Source organism: Oryza sativa, chromosome 11 (genome assembly GCF_034140825.1).
Source record: "Oryza sativa Japonica Group chromosome 11, ASM3414082v1".
Lineage (NCBI taxonomy): Eukaryota > Viridiplantae > Streptophyta > Magnoliopsida > Poales > Poaceae > Oryza > Oryza sativa.
The window spans coordinates 2412547-2430991 of NC_089045.1; the positions used below are offsets into that span (position 1 = coordinate 2412547).

At 42.2% G+C, this 18445-nt stretch overlaps 3 protein-coding genes and 2 non-coding genes across 5 annotated transcripts; 1 reads left to right on the forward strand and 4 right to left on the reverse strand.

The window, feature by feature from the left end:
- Positions 1–475: 475 nt before the first annotated feature.
- On the reverse strand, positions 476–5091 carry LOC107275745 (IQ domain-containing protein IQM3-like). The gene is made up of 9 exons (XM_066305700.1): positions 4655–5091; positions 3323–3434; positions 3066–3131; positions 2635–2723; positions 2342–2429; positions 2031–2168; positions 1809–1901; positions 1274–1372; positions 476–1187 (listed from the first exon to the last, which is right to left on the reverse strand). Exons 1-9 carry the CDS (start codon positions 4852–4854, stop codon positions 1161–1163), a joined length of 912 nt encoding a protein of 303 aa, XP_066161797.1. The 5' UTR covers positions 4855–5091; the 3' UTR covers positions 476–1160.
- A 6694-nt stretch (positions 5092–11785) lies between these two features.
- On the forward strand, positions 11786–13370 carry LOC4349789 (uncharacterized). The gene is made up of 2 exons (XM_015762342.3): positions 11786–12190; positions 12407–13370. The coding sequence occupies exons 1-2, from the start codon at positions 11857–11859 to the stop codon at positions 13129–13131; spliced, it is 1059 nt and encodes a 352-aa protein (XP_015617828.2). The 5' UTR covers positions 11786–11856; the 3' UTR covers positions 13132–13370.
- Positions 13371–14173: 803 nt separating this feature from the next.
- LOC112937253 (small nucleolar RNA snoR26) lies at positions 14174–14265 on the reverse strand. The gene has a single exon (XR_003239768.1). It is a non-coding gene; the product is annotated as a small nucleolar RNA snoR26 (small nucleolar RNA).
- Positions 14266–14382: 117 nt separating this feature from the next.
- Positions 14383–14478, reverse strand: LOC112937252 (small nucleolar RNA snoR26). Its single transcript, XR_003239767.1, has one exon. It is a non-coding gene; the product is annotated as a small nucleolar RNA snoR26 (small nucleolar RNA).
- A 731-nt stretch (positions 14479–15209) lies between these two features.
- On the reverse strand, positions 15210–15949 carry LOC4349791 (large ribosomal subunit protein uL24z). The gene has a single exon (XM_015762343.3). It carries the CDS (start codon positions 15905–15907, stop codon positions 15446–15448), a length of 462 nt encoding a protein of 153 aa, XP_015617829.1. The 5' UTR covers positions 15908–15949; the 3' UTR covers positions 15210–15445.
- Positions 15950–18445: the final 2496 nt, after the last annotated feature.

The window sequence follows — 18445 nt, forward strand, 5'->3', positions numbered from 1 at the left end:
ACTTGCGACAGCGGCAGATGCGAACGAAGAGAAGAAACAGAAGCAGAAGGAAGAGACCAAGTGATTGGTTAGCAGGGCGGTGATTAGCGGCAGGGCTCAAACCCGATCTTACGATCTTACCCCTGCTAAATTAACGGCTAGATTAGATTGGTACCTCGTACCTCATGGCACCTCCTCAAGGACAGTAAAAATGCTCAAATGCTCCAATTATAAACCCTGATGGATAGGATAAGAGTGGAACAACTTTTGCAACAGTTTATATAATTTAGTTCATTCATTTGGCTCTTTCGCCTAATTATTCTGCTCTCCAGATTGTCGTAATCAAATATCTTATCACATCAAATGCAAAAAGGTAATGGCCTGATTTTTTTTAGAGACAAAATGGCCTAGCTAATTGGTGGAGAGGGAATATTGGTGCTGAAGCTGTTTCTGCGTGCATCAGTGTCAGTCAGCACACAAAAGCACAAGCGAAGAGTTATTAAAAACATTCGATCATAAATGGATCCACATAACATAGTACCAGAAATGAACCAGTAAATTACATGAATCAATTAAGTGTCTTCCACTCAGATACCAGTATAGATGTACCAAGTATAGTGATACTCGTGCACGCTGGTTAATTAGATACTCGTTGCCGGTTCTAACTTAGTTGGGGCAGCCATCTGGGTTGTTGTAAACTCAGGAGGTGTTGGTAAGTTGGGTGAGAGTGATAGGCTTGCCTGTAGCCTCCTTGAGATTGAAGGAGCTGAAGCCCTCGGTGAGAGGTTCACCATCTCCAGTGCCTGCATCCTGAGCTGCATTGGATAGTCCTTCACACATCCAATCCTTGGACCAGCCCCAGTGCTCCATTTCAGGGACAACTTGTGGCCAAGCTGATAGGATCTTGATTCCCTCTTGGATTTCACCCTCTCAAGAATCGCTTTCCGCGGGACGTCGATGGTGGCTCTAGGGCTTTGTAGCCCACCTGATAAGGTTCTTTGGTAGGTTGGCTTTGCTTGCTCTGTGGCAGCATTGTCGCCTTCGGCACCTTCAACTTGTGAAGATGACCCAGATGCCTTGTTTTCTAGTACCATGTTTTGTGGGAGAATCAATTGTGGAGGATTGGATTCAATGATGGCAGTGATAGGGCTCTGAACTTTATTAGGAACTGGTTCTTCATACTAAGCATCATCGTCGGATGGGCGCACCTGAATATATACACAAATAAGAACTCATTGATTGAAACCATGCATTTGATATATTTCATAAATACTTAGCCTGAAATATGGTGTACCACGTTGTTGAGATCAACTCCATTCTCCTCTAGGAAGTTCATGAAGTTGCTGAGGTTCTCTGCACTTGGTTTGTAGTGACCACTATAGGCCCAGATGGACTGAAATCAGAATAGATCATCAGAGATAGAAAAAAGTGCTGATTAATGCACCCAAGGAACAGAATCATGAACAAGTCATATGAAAATTATCAAAATGTTCTCTTATAATGTGCTTGCGACCAGAAGATTAGATAATCCATTCTGATGTCCTTGTAAGTCGTAACTAAGTAAATTGATCAAAGAAAAAAAAATCTGAAGAATCTTGTGGGAGTTATATTGGGAAAATGCGATAATGTAAGTAGATATTTTGATTTAGCAACGATAAAAGATAGGTAAATTTAAATGACCAGTTTGATCCACTATACAAATTTCAACCACTTACGCGAAAATATTTATAAAATCCATCCAGGCATTGTCTAATATTTGTCACAAAAGGATATGCATGCTAAACTGTCATATCAGGAAAGTAAAATGCAGTGCACAAACAATAATGAACCTTGATAACTCCATTTTCTGCTGTAAACCTCCCAGCAGCTATGGTAGCACCTCCTGCTAAAAAGCTCGAGTGCTGGAACACACCTTTCTCTTTCTGCATGAATAAATCAGCTTATATATATGAGTAAATATTTATAGAGATGCTAATTAAGCTACCAGCTTATATGAGTAAATCAGCACTAACGAACACAAAATCCTTATGGCACGGAGAAAATTAAACCACCTTGCCAGCATAAAGTCTCTTCGTTGTGCTCATAACAAAAATCCACTTTGACCCTTGGCTTGTATCAAGGGGTTCTTCAGAGTACTTATGGATAATCTTTCCTTTTGTAATGATGTATTCATATTGCTCACGCTCTTGCTGCAAAACATGCATCAGATATATATAATTGTTAGAACCATCTGTAGGTAGGAAGCAAAAATATAGATCTCACTAACAATATTTTCATGTTACAATTTTGTAGGTTGCTGAATTTAATGGTTTGTTTCAGTTGTCAAGGATTATATATGCAGCAACTATAGAAATGATCTTACCGGACCAAGATATTTTATGCATTGCTTCTTCAGCTGAGCTCTTGGACACTCAGGAAGGTCAACATCTTTTCCCTCCCCAATATCAAGCCTACATTTGCAAAAAGAACATTACTGAAATCACTGCACAATCAAACCACTTACTGAAATTTATGTGATTCAGTGCAACACTGAACTTAATGCATTCTATTTGCAAATTAATCTCTTTTTGTCAGACACATCCAACCAGTTTAATTATTCCAATGACATGGAGTAGTTTGCAAATGCAAGCACACAAATCACAGTCAACTTCTCACCAGTAGAAAAAAGGCTGGCCGGCCTGGCTTTGGCACCAGACATCATAGTAGCACTGCAGATTGTGACCATATCTATGCCGTGGGTCAATCTATACAACGAATGATAATTGCTGTCATAATTGCATATGTGCATCAAAAGTTTCACATAATGAACGAAAAAAAGCAGAAGCAGAAGCTTCCATCACGCCATCATGATAAGCTGTGAAGCTTTCTCATGAGCGATGATGTATTCATGCTCACACCTGACGAACTACAAGTCCAATTAAGTCAACTGATAGCAGCCTCTTTTCACGTGTATATATATAATAAAACAATAAAACAAATACCATTAATTTCTGAACCATAAAGGTACTAGTAATACACTAATACCTGATCAAGTAAAGAACACTGGTAAAAAAAAAACACTAGTAGATTTGTACTGTTGTACTTACAGCCTCGATCCAGTGCTGGAATGCCAGCTTCCGAGCCTTGGCGTCTCTTGATAAACCCTGACCCACCTGCATCAAAGCTCAGATTTTTTACAGCAATTTCGACACAAACAGAAGATTAATCAAGGAGATGCAGACCAGACAAACCAAAAGAATGCCTCCTTTTTTTCTTAACCAAAAGAATGCCTTCTTTTTTTCTTGTGGAATTTTGTGGTAGGCTGCAGGTAGCAGCAACTGAGAAACGGAAGGAAGTAGGAGACCTTGGAAGCAATGATGCTGACACGGCTCCAGCGGGAGGCGACGGTCTCCGGGTTAGGGTCGTGGAAGGAGATGGTGCTGTAGCTCAGCCGCGCGTAGTCCAGCGCTTGCCACCTTCAAACAATCCAACCCACAAACTTAATTTCTCGGTTAAAAAATTTGATTACTTTTAGATTTCTATTTTCTCTACACAAATTAAACAGTTTGAAACTTTGAATGGATGCAGGATGCTCATGCCATAATCTCAAAGTCCGGAGGCTAAGTTCCAAACAGATTATTGAGCAAATAGTTGTCACCGATTATCTACTTGATTATTAAGATAAATTAGATATTTTTGATATATAAACTTAATAGATAACTTAAAAACAATGAGTAAAACGCATAAAACGGTCCTTAAATTTGTAGGGTTGTGACATCTAGGTTCCTAAACTCACAAAATACAGATTTAGGTCTCAGAACTTGTCAAAGTGTATCATTTAGGTCCCAAATCGACACAATCCCTATATGATCCTATGTGGCGCTGATGTGGCATGCCATATGGACGTGACGTGTCCTTTTCTTCTTTTTTCCTAACTTTTTCTTCTTTTTCTTTTTTGTTTTCTTCTCATTCTTATTTTTTCCCCTCTCTTCTATTCGGGTCACAGAGAAAGGAGAAGGAAACAAAAGAGAAGATGGAGAAAAAGATAAGAAAATAAGAAAAAAGAAAAGGTAAAATTTGTTCGTGTGGCATGCCACATCAGTGCCACGTAGGATCCTATAGGAGCTGTGGCGATTTGGGACCTAGATGACACACTATGACAAGTTCCGGAAATTCGATATGCATTTTGAGAGTTTAGTGACCTAGATGACACATCCCTATAAGTTTAAGGACCGCCTATACACTTTACTCTAAAAACAAGTGGTCCAAGTAATATAGGTAAGTAATATAAATAATATAAAATGCATTATTCAAAGCGTAGAGTAAATATTCACTTCATCTTAATTTGATCATCCCATAAACGAAGACCACGAAAACCAAGAACACCAAAACATCTACCATTCTAAAATTAGGTACTCCATTGTTTCGTGTCCAACAAAAAAAATTAATTCACTTTAAATGTTGCGCACATAGTATTTCAGGATGTACATTTACTCTTTGCATAAATAAACAAAAGAAACACTTTGTTAATTAGATGATGATTATTTTGGAAAAACCTAAAAAATCTTAGGTGATAATCCAATAAATAATCTGAAAAGAACAACTAAGTGCACAAAGTTCGACTTAATAACTTAAACCGATGAGCAAAGATATTCCACATGAAGGTTGGTGAAGAATCCGGTTAATTAATCATCACCAGAGCTCCTCGACGACGACGGCTGTGTCGGCGAGCTTGCGCCGGGTCCGGTAGCTCCGGTACATCTTCTGCAGCTTGGTCGCCGCCCCATCCTCGCCGCCGCCACCGCCGCCGCTTCCGGCCACCGGAGAGGAAACCTCCGCGTCGAGCCTGGAAGAGCCCGCGTGATCCAGCCCGGCCGCCGCCGTCGCCACCGCCATTCTCGTGGTCTAAGAGGAAGACGCAATAGTGCAGCAAAATCTACCACTCCCTTCACCAAATGGAGACGACGATCGAGAGAGAAACAGAGGCAATGGCGGTGCTAGCTAGCCTTGTCGAGAGGAGAGGGAACGCGAGGAATTTAAGCAGAGAGTTTGTGTCGCTGTATGTGACACGTGAAATGGAGAAGAAGAATAACTAAAATTTGAGGAGAATAATTAAAAGATGTTTTATTCTGTTATATATATATTCTGTTCGCGCCAAAAAAAATTCCAAGTAGCCTAGCCTACACGAAGTCGAAAAGTATCGTGCTGGAAGCCTGGAATGTGTGTAACGGTATTACAGTGATGACTCAACGACTGGCTGCATGCTCTTACTGTTCAGGCCCACAATCCCACATGGTTACTGCACAAACAGTGAAACAATCGAACAAAATTTACCAAAAATTTAAAATTTTAAAAACTTGGTTATGTTACTAATCTCTTATCGTTACTTCACCCCAATGGTAAACCCGTCGACACTTAACCGTGCGGTAAGGGAAACTTGTATGTGTGTGTATATATATTTCTGTAAAAGAGGGTAAAAATTTTGGCTCGTAGTATTGATAGAGCAGAGTGAGGAAAATCCGTTTTCACTTGCACATAAATACACGATGAGCCCTTTTTTTTAAAAAAAAATAAAGAAGTTAATTTGGTTCATATTTATCCTCAGTTGCCTACTATATATAGTCCCCTTTTTTTTTAACAACTATAGCTGTGATTCGTAAATCGTCTTCAATTCTGCCTTTTAACATCTCAACTACTCCAAAGTGCTACCACTACCATAGTTATATACAATACAATACTCCAGTAGACCAGTACACTGTAAAAGCTCTATTATATTTTTAGGTCCTGCAGTCAGCACAGTGTTTAAATCTTTTTTCAAAAAATCTATTATATTGTTAAAGGAATAGAAAAATGAGCCTCTACTTTCGCTCTCATGGCCTAGAAATTCTCACATTAATCGGAGAAAAAGAAAAAACAGAGTCCATATAGAAATACTCCCTCCGTCCCACAATATAAGAGATTTTGGGTTTTTACTTGTAACGTTTGACCACTGTCTTATTCAAATTTTTTTTTGCAAATATAAAAAATGAAAAGTTATGCTTAAAGTACTGTAGATAATAAAGTAAGTCACAAATAAAATAAATAATAATTTCAAAAAATTTTGAATAAGACGAGTCGTCAAATGTTACAAGCAAAAATTCAAAATCCCTTATATTATAGGACGGAGGGAGTACAATTTAGAAACAGCTGAAATTCGGAATTAAAAAATAAGGAATATTAGAAGAGAAGACTAGAGTCCATATAGAAATACAATTAGGAAATAGTTGAAATTCGGAATTAAAAATAAAGAATATTAGAAGTAGAGTATATAGTCCATATAGAAATACAATTAGGAAATAACTGAAATTCGGAATTAAAAATAAGGAATATTAGAAGTAGAGTATAGAGTCCATATAGAAATACAATTAGGAAATAATAGAAATTCGGAATTAAAAATAGGGAATATTAGAAGTAGAGTATAAAGTCCATATAGAAATACAATTAGGAAATAATAGAGATTCGGAATTAAAAATAAGGAATATTAGAAGTAGAGTATAGAGTCCATATAGAAATTTAAAACTAACTAAAATTCGGAATAAACATAATAAAATTAAAAGTAAAAGTAGAGTTTAGAATTCGTATAAAAATACAATTTACAAATAACTAAAATTCGAAATTAAAAAGAAACATGGGTAGAAGAGTCTAAAGTTAATATAAAAATACAATTTAGAAATAGGTGAAATCGAAATTAAAAATTAATGAATATTGAAAGATGAGTTTAGAGTTCACATAGAAATACAATTAGAAATAATAAAAATTAAGAATTAAAAATAAATAATATTGGAAGAAGAGCCTAGAGTCTATATAGAAATACAATTTACAGATAATGGAAATTCGGAATTAAAAAAAAGAAATATTGAAAGACGAGTCTAGAGTCCATATAGGAATATAATTTTTAAAAAACTAAAATTTAATATTAAAAATAACTAATAACTAAAACGTATATAAAATACAATATGAATATTACACATTAGTAGTTTTGTAAAGTTAGTACAAAATTTAAAATTATGTTGTTATTTTAATATATTTGAATAATACATTGAAAAAATATATATGTTATTATATGAGAGAAAATATAATGATGTTAGCCGTGCAGAGTCACCATGCTAGTTAAAATAATATCAAGCACCAAATCCAAGCAAGAGATGTAAGTTCATCAGAGACAGGGAGCTCTTCTGCGTTGGATTGGGTCTCTGAGTCGGATCGACGGTGCCAATGGGCCAAGCAGGCCGGCTTGGGCCTGTAAGCTGAGTGGCAACAGGGAAACCTTTGCTAATTAGATTATGATCATTTTGGAAAATCTAAATAATTTTAGGTGATGATTAAATTGGAATAGTGATAATAATTAGTTTTGACAATCTAATAAATAATCTGAAAAGAACAAATAAGAGCACAAAGTACATAAATATGGGCTTATTCCTACTACGACTATAATCTACACTTCGAAATACAGAGATTTTGCACAGGCAACAGGGAGAAAGGAAATTGTGAAAAGAGCTCAGATTCAAGAGTCCTCTAAAACAAAAGGGATCAGCTAACAATCACTGGACTCCAAAATTCACCTTCTTCTGCTGAGACAAGTTCACTGAATTAGATTTTCCACAAAAATAAGATGGGCATTATATTTTGGATGTGTGTAGGAGCACCATCGGTTACCCAAGTGATGATTATATGCCAAATGGGTTATTAGAAAAATCAATTTATGGGTAATTTTTTTATGTGTTCACTTAAAAAAACATAAAAAAAAAGAAACTACGTTCGAAATACCTTAAAATCAAATCTAAAATTTAGTTTTAAAATTCAATTTTTAGCAGCGACGTGTTGTTCATGAATGGGTTGCAGGAATGATCTGGGGGGCATTGGTAGATTGAAAGTGGGATGGCAATCACATGTTCATACGATAAGAGTAATGTGCAACGAATGAGCGGAAGATACGCGAGGGAGACTTGAGCTGAAGGAGGAGAATGGTCTGTGGTGACAAAGGAGATTGAGCGATGGAGATGGGGTGGGTTATACTTGAGGATACATTTGGTGTTAAAAGATGATGGGCTTCACTGGCATTTGCTAGGTGAGGATGGTGGTGTAGTGGGGTAGGATTGCTGATTAGCGCGTCTGTGTCACGATCTTACACTTCTAGCTCATAAGACGCATGTTCCGCCCTTTCCTTTTTCCTTTCATTTTAGTTGAAGGTTTTGCAAATAGAAGTTTTTTAACAAATTTTGCTACAGGATACTACGATTTTGTGGTTTTAGCCATAAGACACTGCCCGAACTCACTTTTAGGGAAGACACTTCATAAACGTGATAATTTACCGATGGACACCGCGCCGATTAGAATAATATTTTCCGGTTGAGGAGGAGAGAGAAATCGCGTGAAATGTCAAAAATACCCTTAGGTCCAGTCAGCTCTTCTATCTTTTCTCTCTCCCCCCTCCTTCGTCTGATGCGCGGCGGCGGAGGACGAGACCGACGCTGCGATGGATGTCGAGCCCGACTCCACCCGCGTCGCGGTGGCGCCACGACCACCTGCCGGTGCGCGTACTCCAGCACCAGCTCCGTATTCCCGGCGCCCGGCTTCTACTTCCGCGTCACCAAGAGCGAGCATCTCCCTCAGCTCGAGGAGAAGCTCAAGAGGATCTGTAAGCACGCACGCACATCGACCGTATACGTTTTGCCATTTCAACCTTTTTTTTTTGCCATCCTATTCTTATTAGGAACGTAATAACACAACTAAAGCATGATTTTCGTGGACCCATGGCATTCTTTTCCGTCCATGAACGCCGGCTCGCCGCCGAACACCTCTACCTCGACCAGATGCATCGGTCTCTTCCCGAACAGGTCGGCCTCAAGATCGAGCAGCTCGCTCTCCCTCCCGACGAAGCCCTCGTTGCGGGTGAAGGGAAGCTCCGGGCGCACCGCCACCGCCGCGTGCCATGATCGGACGGCGTCCGCCACCGCGTGCCGCCCAAGCCTCGACTCAACGATCTTGAGGAGATCGATCAAGCGGTGCCTCTGGCTCGCAGCGTCCACCTCCACGGCCGATTCCGCACGGGACAGCGCGCCCACGGCCTCCCTCCAGTCCCACTTGCCGCCGTCGTACACCTTCCACAGGTGGCCGCCGAACCTCCTCTACAGATCGCCATACTTCTCCACGATGTCCTCCGCGCGGCAGTCGCCCTTCCCGAGCCCGACGAACAACGGCATCTGGTCGCGTGGAACGGGCTGCTCGTGGAACGCCCGCACGGCGGCGACGGCGGAGGCGACGGTGCCGTGCTCGCGGGACGTCGTGGTTGGTGACATGAAAGAAGCAGCACGAGCGTGCGGCGGCGCGGACGAGCGGGACGGTGGCCGAGCGCGGGAGGGAGAGCTCAACGGTCGGGAAGGAGATGGCCAGGCTGCCGTCGTCGGGCAGAGAGAGAGAGAGAGAGGATTGGAGAGAGGGGAGAGAGTGAGACGAGCGACGGAGGAAGAAGATGACGTGGAGGGGGATGAGGAGCTGACAGCCGGGCCCGGGTGACAGATGGGCCCTAGTGCAAGGGCATTTCGGTCACTCCGCGTAAAATATTAGGCCCCCTAGCGCCTCGTCAGCACGGATTTATTATTTTAAAAGGCGCGGTGTCCGCTGGCAAATTGCCACAGTTATAGAGTGTCTTTCCCCAAAACTGAGTTTGTGCGGTGTCCTACAGCTAAAACAACGAAATGACGATATACTGTAGCAAAATTTGCCAAGTTTTTTAGATTGAAGTTTTAAAATGTATGTTTTTAAAGAAAAGAAATTGTGCACTCAAACATAGCTGCGCTAAATAGCAATCTCGGAGAGAGTTTGTTCGAAGCCAGCCCAGTCCAACCAATCCATCACAGGCGGCCTGGTCCTCCATTTTGTCTCAAAACCTGAAAAAAAAACTGGCCGACTCGAAATATGCCTAGGGTTGGCCTGTCTTTGGACCTGAATGTTTCTTTTTGTTAGGCTCGGGTCGGCAAATTTTTGCTGGAGCCTAGGGCCTGTTTAGTTTCCCTAGCAAGTTTTTTCACCCTGTCACATCGAATGTTTAGACACATGCATGAATCATTAAATATAGATAAAATAAAAACTAATTACATAGATTGCGTGTAAATCACAAGACGAATCTTTTAAGTCTAATTGCTCCATGATTTTGACAATGTGGTACTACAGTAAATATTTGCTAATGATGGATTAATTAGGTTTAATAAATTCATCTCACAGCTTACAAGCGGATTCTATAATTTGTTTTGTTATTAGACTACATTTAATACTTTAAATATGTGTCCAAATATCCAATGTGACACGGCAATAATTTTTACCCCTGAATCTAAACACAGCCCTAGTTACAGGATGAATTTGACGTGGGAGTTGTGTGGGATTATCTATATCATCGATCTGCAATCCTATGGCCTCTAATTGAGTAACCTCTCAAACTTCTTTCAGAACGTCACCTTGTGAAAGTATTTAAAAAATGCTCAAATTAATATGTTCATTGCGTAGCTAAGGCTTTAGTTTGCTCTGGGCTGGCCGACATGCGGCTCACGCACATATGTTCAGTACGTCATAGAGAATAAAAATTACTTTAAAAATTACTTTACTGGTCAAGATCCTTGTGTAGTAGTAGTAGTATGTTTAGTAGTAAGTCCTAAAATATACAGTTCAACTGCAAGCTCATCACAGATCAGTTACAGCAATTGTCAACGCTACTCCATCCCCTGCATCCTTTTCGATCTTCGCAAGCAAACAGCTAACATCTGAGGATCATGCATCCGTTTGACCTTAATTTGAGCGAATTATTCTTTTTCAATCCGAGTTTTGTTACAGACTAGAATAAACTCATTGGATATATTTGAAGAAATTCTGACCATTGGTTGAAATGGTCTGTAAATTGCGAACAGTTATTATAACTGAACGTAGAAAAATGATAATTAAAACAAAAATATGTGATGATAGGGCATGAATTTGCCAATAGAAGTGTTGGTTTATTTCTACGCCCGATATTAGTAGGATAATATTATACAAGAGTAGCTAGCTAGCCACGGGATCTTATACTTTGTGGAAATGTACTTAATCACAGCCGGTGACTGACACGTTGGGTCGCTTCATTCCATAGTTAGGCTGCTAAAGCACATGTATCTTTCCTTGACGGATTGGTTACACACTAAACGTGGAATTAACTAGTAATTAGGCATGCAACGACAAAATTAGCCAATACAATGTCCTGCGATCCTGACCTGTAAAAACGCTGTTGTACCAGCTGACCTAATTATCGATCGATCGATCGAGCTGACCCGGAAATCCTGCGATGACACTTCGAATAAGTGGAAAGGGTTGCATGCATGTATAAGCAAAAATAATTTTGCCGCTGCAAGCATACATGCAAAGCTATTACATAGTCATATTTTATCTTGACACATAGACCAAGGATAATTAATTCTACTTATCACCCATTTAAACATGCTACTAGTAATTCCTCGTAAACAAGCGATTCATTAATATTTACATTTCTCGATGCCCATGTAGCTAATCTTGTGTGGAAGAATGGAAAGTCATGCATTAAATTCGAGAAAGTCATTAAGAAGATAGATTATTGGATTGAAATATGCCTATCAAAAATAGAATTTTCAGATTTAGAAATATGACTATCAAAATAGATGGAGGGAGTATTAAGCTAATCACGTGCTGGGAAAGCATGGTATATTGCATGTGGACATGTACAACCTTGGAAGCAAGCAACTCCATCGATCGCCTATAAATTCCATCGCAACCATGCATGCAATCACACCAGCAACTAAACACATCACTAGCTACTTAATTAGCAGCAGCTACAATCTGAGTGTAATTAACAGTGTCGTGATGGCGCCTAGGCTGAGCGCCGTTGCATTGGCGGCGTTCCTGCTGCTCGCCGTCGTCGTCGCCGCCGCCGCCCAGCCTAAGCCTAAGCCGGCCGGAAAAGGCGGCAAGCCGGAGAAGGGAGAGACGCCAGGGAAAGGTAAGCCGGAGGAGAGGGAGACGCCGCCGGGGAAAGGTAAGCCGGAGGAGAAAGAGAAGCCGGAGAAGAAGAAGATAAAGGTGAAGTGCCAGGAGAGCCGTAAGCTCTACCCCTACTGCTCCGCCAAGATGATGGAGTGCCCCGACACGTGTCCCACCTCCTGCTTCGTCGACTGCGACGCCTGCAAGCCCGTCTGCGGTGAGCAGCCGCCGCTACCATTGTTACCAATCGGGATTAATCTTTAGTTCTAAGTATTTAAATTAGAGATAAAGATATCTTAGATTCTTAGATTCGTATTTCTGGTTGAAAAACCGGGATTACACAGGAGGTTACCAACTGGAAGTACGAAGCATTTCTCCGCCAGTGGTTGCACCTCCATCTTGTCTCTGACGTATACTCTCTGTTGTTGTGCAGTGTGCAACGTGCCGGGGGCGTGCGGCGACCCGAGGTTCATCGGCGGCGACGGCAACGCCTTCTACTTCCATGGCCGGAGGGACGCCGACTTCTGCGTCGTCTCCGACCGCGACCTCCACATCAACGCGCACTTCATCGGCAAGCGCGGCGCCGACGGCATGTCGCGCGACTTCACCTGGATCCAGGCCATTGCCGTCCTCTTCGACGACGGCGGCGCCCACCGCCTCTACGTCGGCGCCAGGAAGACCGCCGCCTGGGACGACGACGTCGACCGCCTCGAGGTCATCGTCGACGGCGAGCCGGTGCTCCTCCCGGAGGACGCCGGCGCCACCTGGACCTCCGCCGCCGTGCCGGCGCTGACCGTGACGCGCACCAAGGCGGCGAACGGCGTGCTCGTGGCGCTCGACGGGCGGTTCAAGTTGAGGGCCAACGCCGTGCCCATCACCGCCGAGGACTCGAGGGTGCACCGGTACGGCGTCACCGGCGACGACTGCCTCGCCCACCTCGACCTGGCGTTCAAGTTCGACGCGCTCACCGGCGACGTGCACGGCGTCGTCGGTCAGACGTACCGCTCCGACTACGTCAACAAGTTCGACGTCAGGGCGTCCATGCCCACGCTGGGGGGCGACCACAGCTTCGCCACCTCCGGCCTGTTCGCCGCCGACTGCGCCGTGTCGCGCTTCGGACATGGCGGCCGCGCCGCCGCCGTCGCCATGGCCGCGTAGCTCGCTGCACTGCGTATACCGACTTAAATCATCATGCCCTCTTGAGTCTGATGCTATGATGGGTATGAGTGTTAATTGTTCTGTTCATTGGCCATGGCTGCACGCCTGCACTGCATGATCGTCAAAGTGCGAAGTAATAATCTTGTGTTCGTGTTGATTAGTTGATGTGTTGATATTCGCATCAGCTGCACTGTAGTATTGAACTCTGCAAAGAAATAAATTTCATGATTTTTCGTAAATATTTGGGTATGTTCAGAAATGGATGCATGGTAAACCAATTCAGAATGATGTTAAGAATACACCGTAACACTTTGTCATTGCTTCGAAAGAGTGATCGATACTGGCTCAAAGCAAACAAAATACGGTTTTTCAACTTTACAAAGTTATTTTTCGTACAAATCATTGAGTAGAAACTATAGTCTAATTCAGTCTTGTATCTACGGTACAAGGATTTGCAGACATGTCTAGAGTTTAATGGCACTTCCATTTTCAAGTGATCTGAAGACACTATCATCGTGTCTTTATAGAAAAATGTAATCTTTTTTCCACATAAAAGCAACAGCACACTTGGTGATTACTAAGAAGACAATAATTAGTAGTAGCAACCACTCAATGCAACAGAAAATGGCCTTTGGTATAAACGTACTAAAATAATACTAGAATCGATGTTACTTGCAGTTACAGAATAAGGCTCTGCTTTTATAGCATTTCCCTTTTTGTAATATACGAAAAGAGACTTGCAGAACGAACATAACAGGCAAGACATAATAATTCTGTTTTGCTAACCTTTGGGTTATGGCAAAAAGGTGTAATCACCTGAAACCAATGCGTCAGGATTCATGTAAATTCAAAAAAAAAAGAAACTTAGCAAAAAAAAAACTTTATTCTGAACAACCAAAATTCAGCAGCAAGCATTACTCATGCATCAGCTTGCAAAGGGTGCGGGTCACATTCACTTTGATGCCTAGGCCTGCCCCAATGCTTTCCCAAACGCAAAAGCCAGAAATCCCCAAATGAAGGAAAACATAAGAAAGGAAAACGAGAGCACCTCAGACTACATATTCCCCAATGCTTTTCTTCACTGGTAACCTCATAGTGCAAGGATGAGTACGGATGTAACATCACTGGTGCTCTCGGACTCAAGAAAATGAAAACAGAACATTGGGTCATCGGGTTAATCTTCAGTGGCACAATCAACCCAGGGACATTTAAATCCACAAACAACGCAATAATCTAACTGAGGAGGGAACAGAGCATCTCAGACAAAATATTCCCCCAATAGTTTCTTCACCGGTTGACTCATAGTGCAAGGATGAGTTAAGATGGATGTAACATCACCGATGCTCTCGGAAAATAAAACCAGAACATGGAGGAATCAGCTGCCAAATGCCTCATCAGCTACAATCTACGTGACTCTGAACAGGGCCCTAGTACAACACAACGGCATAACCATTCATGTGCCCTGTATTAGCAGTCCACGGTAGCAAAACAGCCTAATATTTTACTGTCTAGTTATAACAGAAATGTAGTGGCTAATCCTACATAGATATGCTTGACACATTACAGCTAACGGCGGTAACAGCATCAGTCGCCTGAGTCCTTACAGATAGTAGAAGAACCATCCATTCTAGCTGGCATCTTCAGTTACAAATCAGGTATTATACATGAAAATGGTGCATCGGGTTCAAATGCATTCAGAGAAGAAAAGACAACTTCAATGCTTCAACTTATACACCAAAGAAACATCAGCAGCATTACTTATGTAATGCAGCCAACTGATCAAACAAGACTAAACTTAAAATTATTCTGTGATCTTTTTCATGAATCTTGTATGAGCACTGAGCAGCAGAATATTCCTCATACACAACCACAAGCCCAATATTTTTCTAAGACTAACAGAAATAGAATGGTCAATTGGTCATTTCTGCATAGATGCTTGAAGCATTACAACTACTGGCCATAACAGCATGAGTCCTCACTGATAGAAGAACTGGAGCTGGTCGATTCTAGCTGCCTAAATGGTGACGCATTGCAACAACAGGAGGCATGATAACAACAAAAAATGAGACCATTCAGCATCAGATTTGAACGTTCACTAAAGCATGAGCAATAAAACATGTAATGAGTTCAGTTCTTGATCTATCAAAATCCAAGGCATCAGACTAGATCCACATAAGGTTCCAAAACTCACGTTGACAAACAGTTTCATCAGGGATAAAGTAGCAGATTTCAAGTAGCATTAAAATTAACTAGATGATGATAATAATAGGAGAGACGGTACGAACAGAGAGGAAAGGGATATATCTCCCCGAGCCTAATCGATCTCCTGGAGCGAGGCCCCGGCGGCGCCGGCGGCGGCAACGTCCTCGGCGGTGAACTTGCCCTTGGCCTTGTCGGCGGCGCGACCGCTGGCCTTGCGGTCGAGGATGGCCTTGCGGTCCTTGTCGAGCTTGAGTTTGGTGACGACGACCTTGGATGGGTGGATCCCGACGTTGACGGTGGACCCGTTCACCTTCTCCCTGGTGATGCGCTCGACATGGATCACCCACCGGCGGCGGTAGACCTGCACCACCTTGCCCTCGCGGCCCTTGTAGCTCCCCCTCACCACCTGCACCTCGTCGTCCTTGCGGACGGGGATGGAGCGGACGTTGTACTTGTGGCGGAGCTCGGTGGAGAGCGCGGCGGACATGAGGACGCGGCGGACGGACGACGGCGCCGTGAAGTGCGCCTTCCGGCACTTGCGCCGGGAGCTCGTCACGCGCGGATTGCGCTTCATGGCGGCGGCGGCGGAGGAGGAGGTGGTGGAGCTAGGGTTTTCGGAGGAAGGGGATGAGTGGGTGGCGCGGGTGGAAGAGAGGGTATATAGCGGATTCTGATCGGGAATGGACGGCCAGGATGAGTTGGAGTTGGACGGAATGGGGTAATTGGGCCGAGGTCTTTTCTGGTTTTGTGAGCTTTGGGCCATAGATAAGATATGTTAAGTGGGCTAGTCTTGGATGGGCCGGACGTGCTGATCTAGCAGGGAAAGGCCCCTCTGTTGGAATCCAGCCCATTCTGTTCGTTCGTTGGCAGCAGAGAAGTTTGAAATGAGTTTTCTTTTTTTTTTTGGAAGGAACTCAACTAAATCCTGTTAAAATTCTACAGAAATTGTTGCTTTCGAAAGGAGCTCAAGGTACTAATTCTAATCCAAAATGTCCATGTTGCAAGGCTTCAATAATAAATAGTCAACCACGGTACAATCAGGTTGACAAATGAATATGACCGGTCGGAAATTCTGGTCATCGAACTTGTGTCAAGCTGGTACAAATTGAGAAACCGCTAGGCAAAGGGGCCAAGTTAAATAATATATAAAACTAAAATCCACTTAATTAGGAACGGTTTTCATCAGTGACCAAATTATTTTTGCAAACCATGATTTGCATACAATGCATGTTATGAGATCACCTCTGTGCCAACTGTAACCAGAAATTTGGACATGCATCGCCATATTCTATCCTTACATCTCAACATCGTCAACCCACACAACACAATACAACTGTCTCTTCTCAAGCATAGTATTGACTCGCCGTCCAGTCCAGCTGGATTTCGCTCGTCGTTATCTTGCTCATCCCGCGACGAGTAGCGAGCTGAGCATCGGCGGCGATGGAGTGGATGCCGGATGGGCAGCCAGCTCCGGTGGGTCGCCGTCGAGCTGTAGCCGTACGCGACGGCTGCATGCGAAGTCGACGACACGAAGAAAGAGAAAGAGAGATAGTGATCGATCGAGCGTGCGTGCGTGTGGCGCACACGAAGTACGTGGGGGGAAAAAATAGCCCGCTTCGCGGCATCGACCGATCGCTACCAACAGGTGCGGATCTGCTGAGGTAAGTTCTCATGTTTTTTTATATCTATATTAATATTTTAATAAGACTGATAATTAAACGGTAGCGTAAAACTGAAAGGTCGATAGCATAATTAACTTTTAAATTTTACTTTTGGAATACGGACACCATGTTGCATATGAGCCGGGGAGGATGAGATATACTTTTGTTCTTGTATAAGAAGTTTTGAATTTGGTCAAAGTCAAACTGTTTTAATTTTGACTAAGTTTATACATAAATATAGTAATATTTATAATACTAAATTAGTGTCATCAAATCAATAATTAGATATATTTTCATAATAAATTTGTTTTGGGTTAAAAATGTTACTACTTTTTTTTATAAATTTGGTTAAACTTAAAGCAATTTGACTTTGACAAAAGTCAAAACGTCTTATAACCTGAAAAGGAGGGAGTACTTCACACGAATCCTTATCTTAGAAAATTCGAAGGCAAATTACATTACTATTAAAGCCGCCATTTCAGACTGAAACTGCTCCATACATGGGCATTTTTAGTTGCTGTAGTATAGGTTACAGTGCTTCATCACGGCTATCTGTTTCCACAGTCTATGCGCAGATTCTTGGCTACTCAATTTTCATGAACACCTACCTCACTGACTCTGCAGAACTCATGTATTTGTCTTCATCTCCAATTCGTCAGCTCTAATGCTTGACATTTAAAGTGATGCTGAATTTTGGAACTGTTCTGAAGTGATTTAGTAGCTTCACTATCTCTTTCCTGAAGTGATTCAGCTGGATGGTAAACTGATGTATATATGCCTGAAACGTGCTAAAAAAACTAATACCGCTAAACTATCAAATCGACTGGTTTTGATTGTTCCACAGAATGTCAAAGAAAATGAAAGCCTCTTTGATCACCTGGCACTTTGGCTGCATTGGCATATGTGTGCTAGCTTTGCCATAACTCTGGTTAGCTGCCCCAAAGTTCTTATCCATTTCGTGCACAGAAGTATGACAAGAAAGGATTTAGCCCATGTTTTTCATCTCCTTTTTTCTGAACTATTACGGTCATGGAGTTGGATACGTTCACAACTCCTCAATTGAGCCTCATTGCATATGCATGCAGCCATCCGTTTCAAATTGTGGCTAGAAAATTTCCTTTAACTGAGCATGTCCACCTCAAGATTGAAGTGGTGGCCTGAATGCGAAGCAAAAGGAGACACTAACACGGCCTCCATTTCTCTTCTCGGTGCCGTCCAAATGAGCAGTATGACACTTTGTTCCTATCATCTAGCCACTTACTTTCTTCGTAAGGCCAAGATTTATTCTATCTTAAAAAAAACTTACTTTTTATATATCATCTACCACCTCCGTTTCAAAAAAAAAAAAAACTCAATCCTAGCTAGGGTTCATAGCTATGTCTATATTCGTAGCTAAGGTGTTATCTTTTTTTTAAGAACATAGTAGTAGCTACTAGTCTCTCCGGGCATAA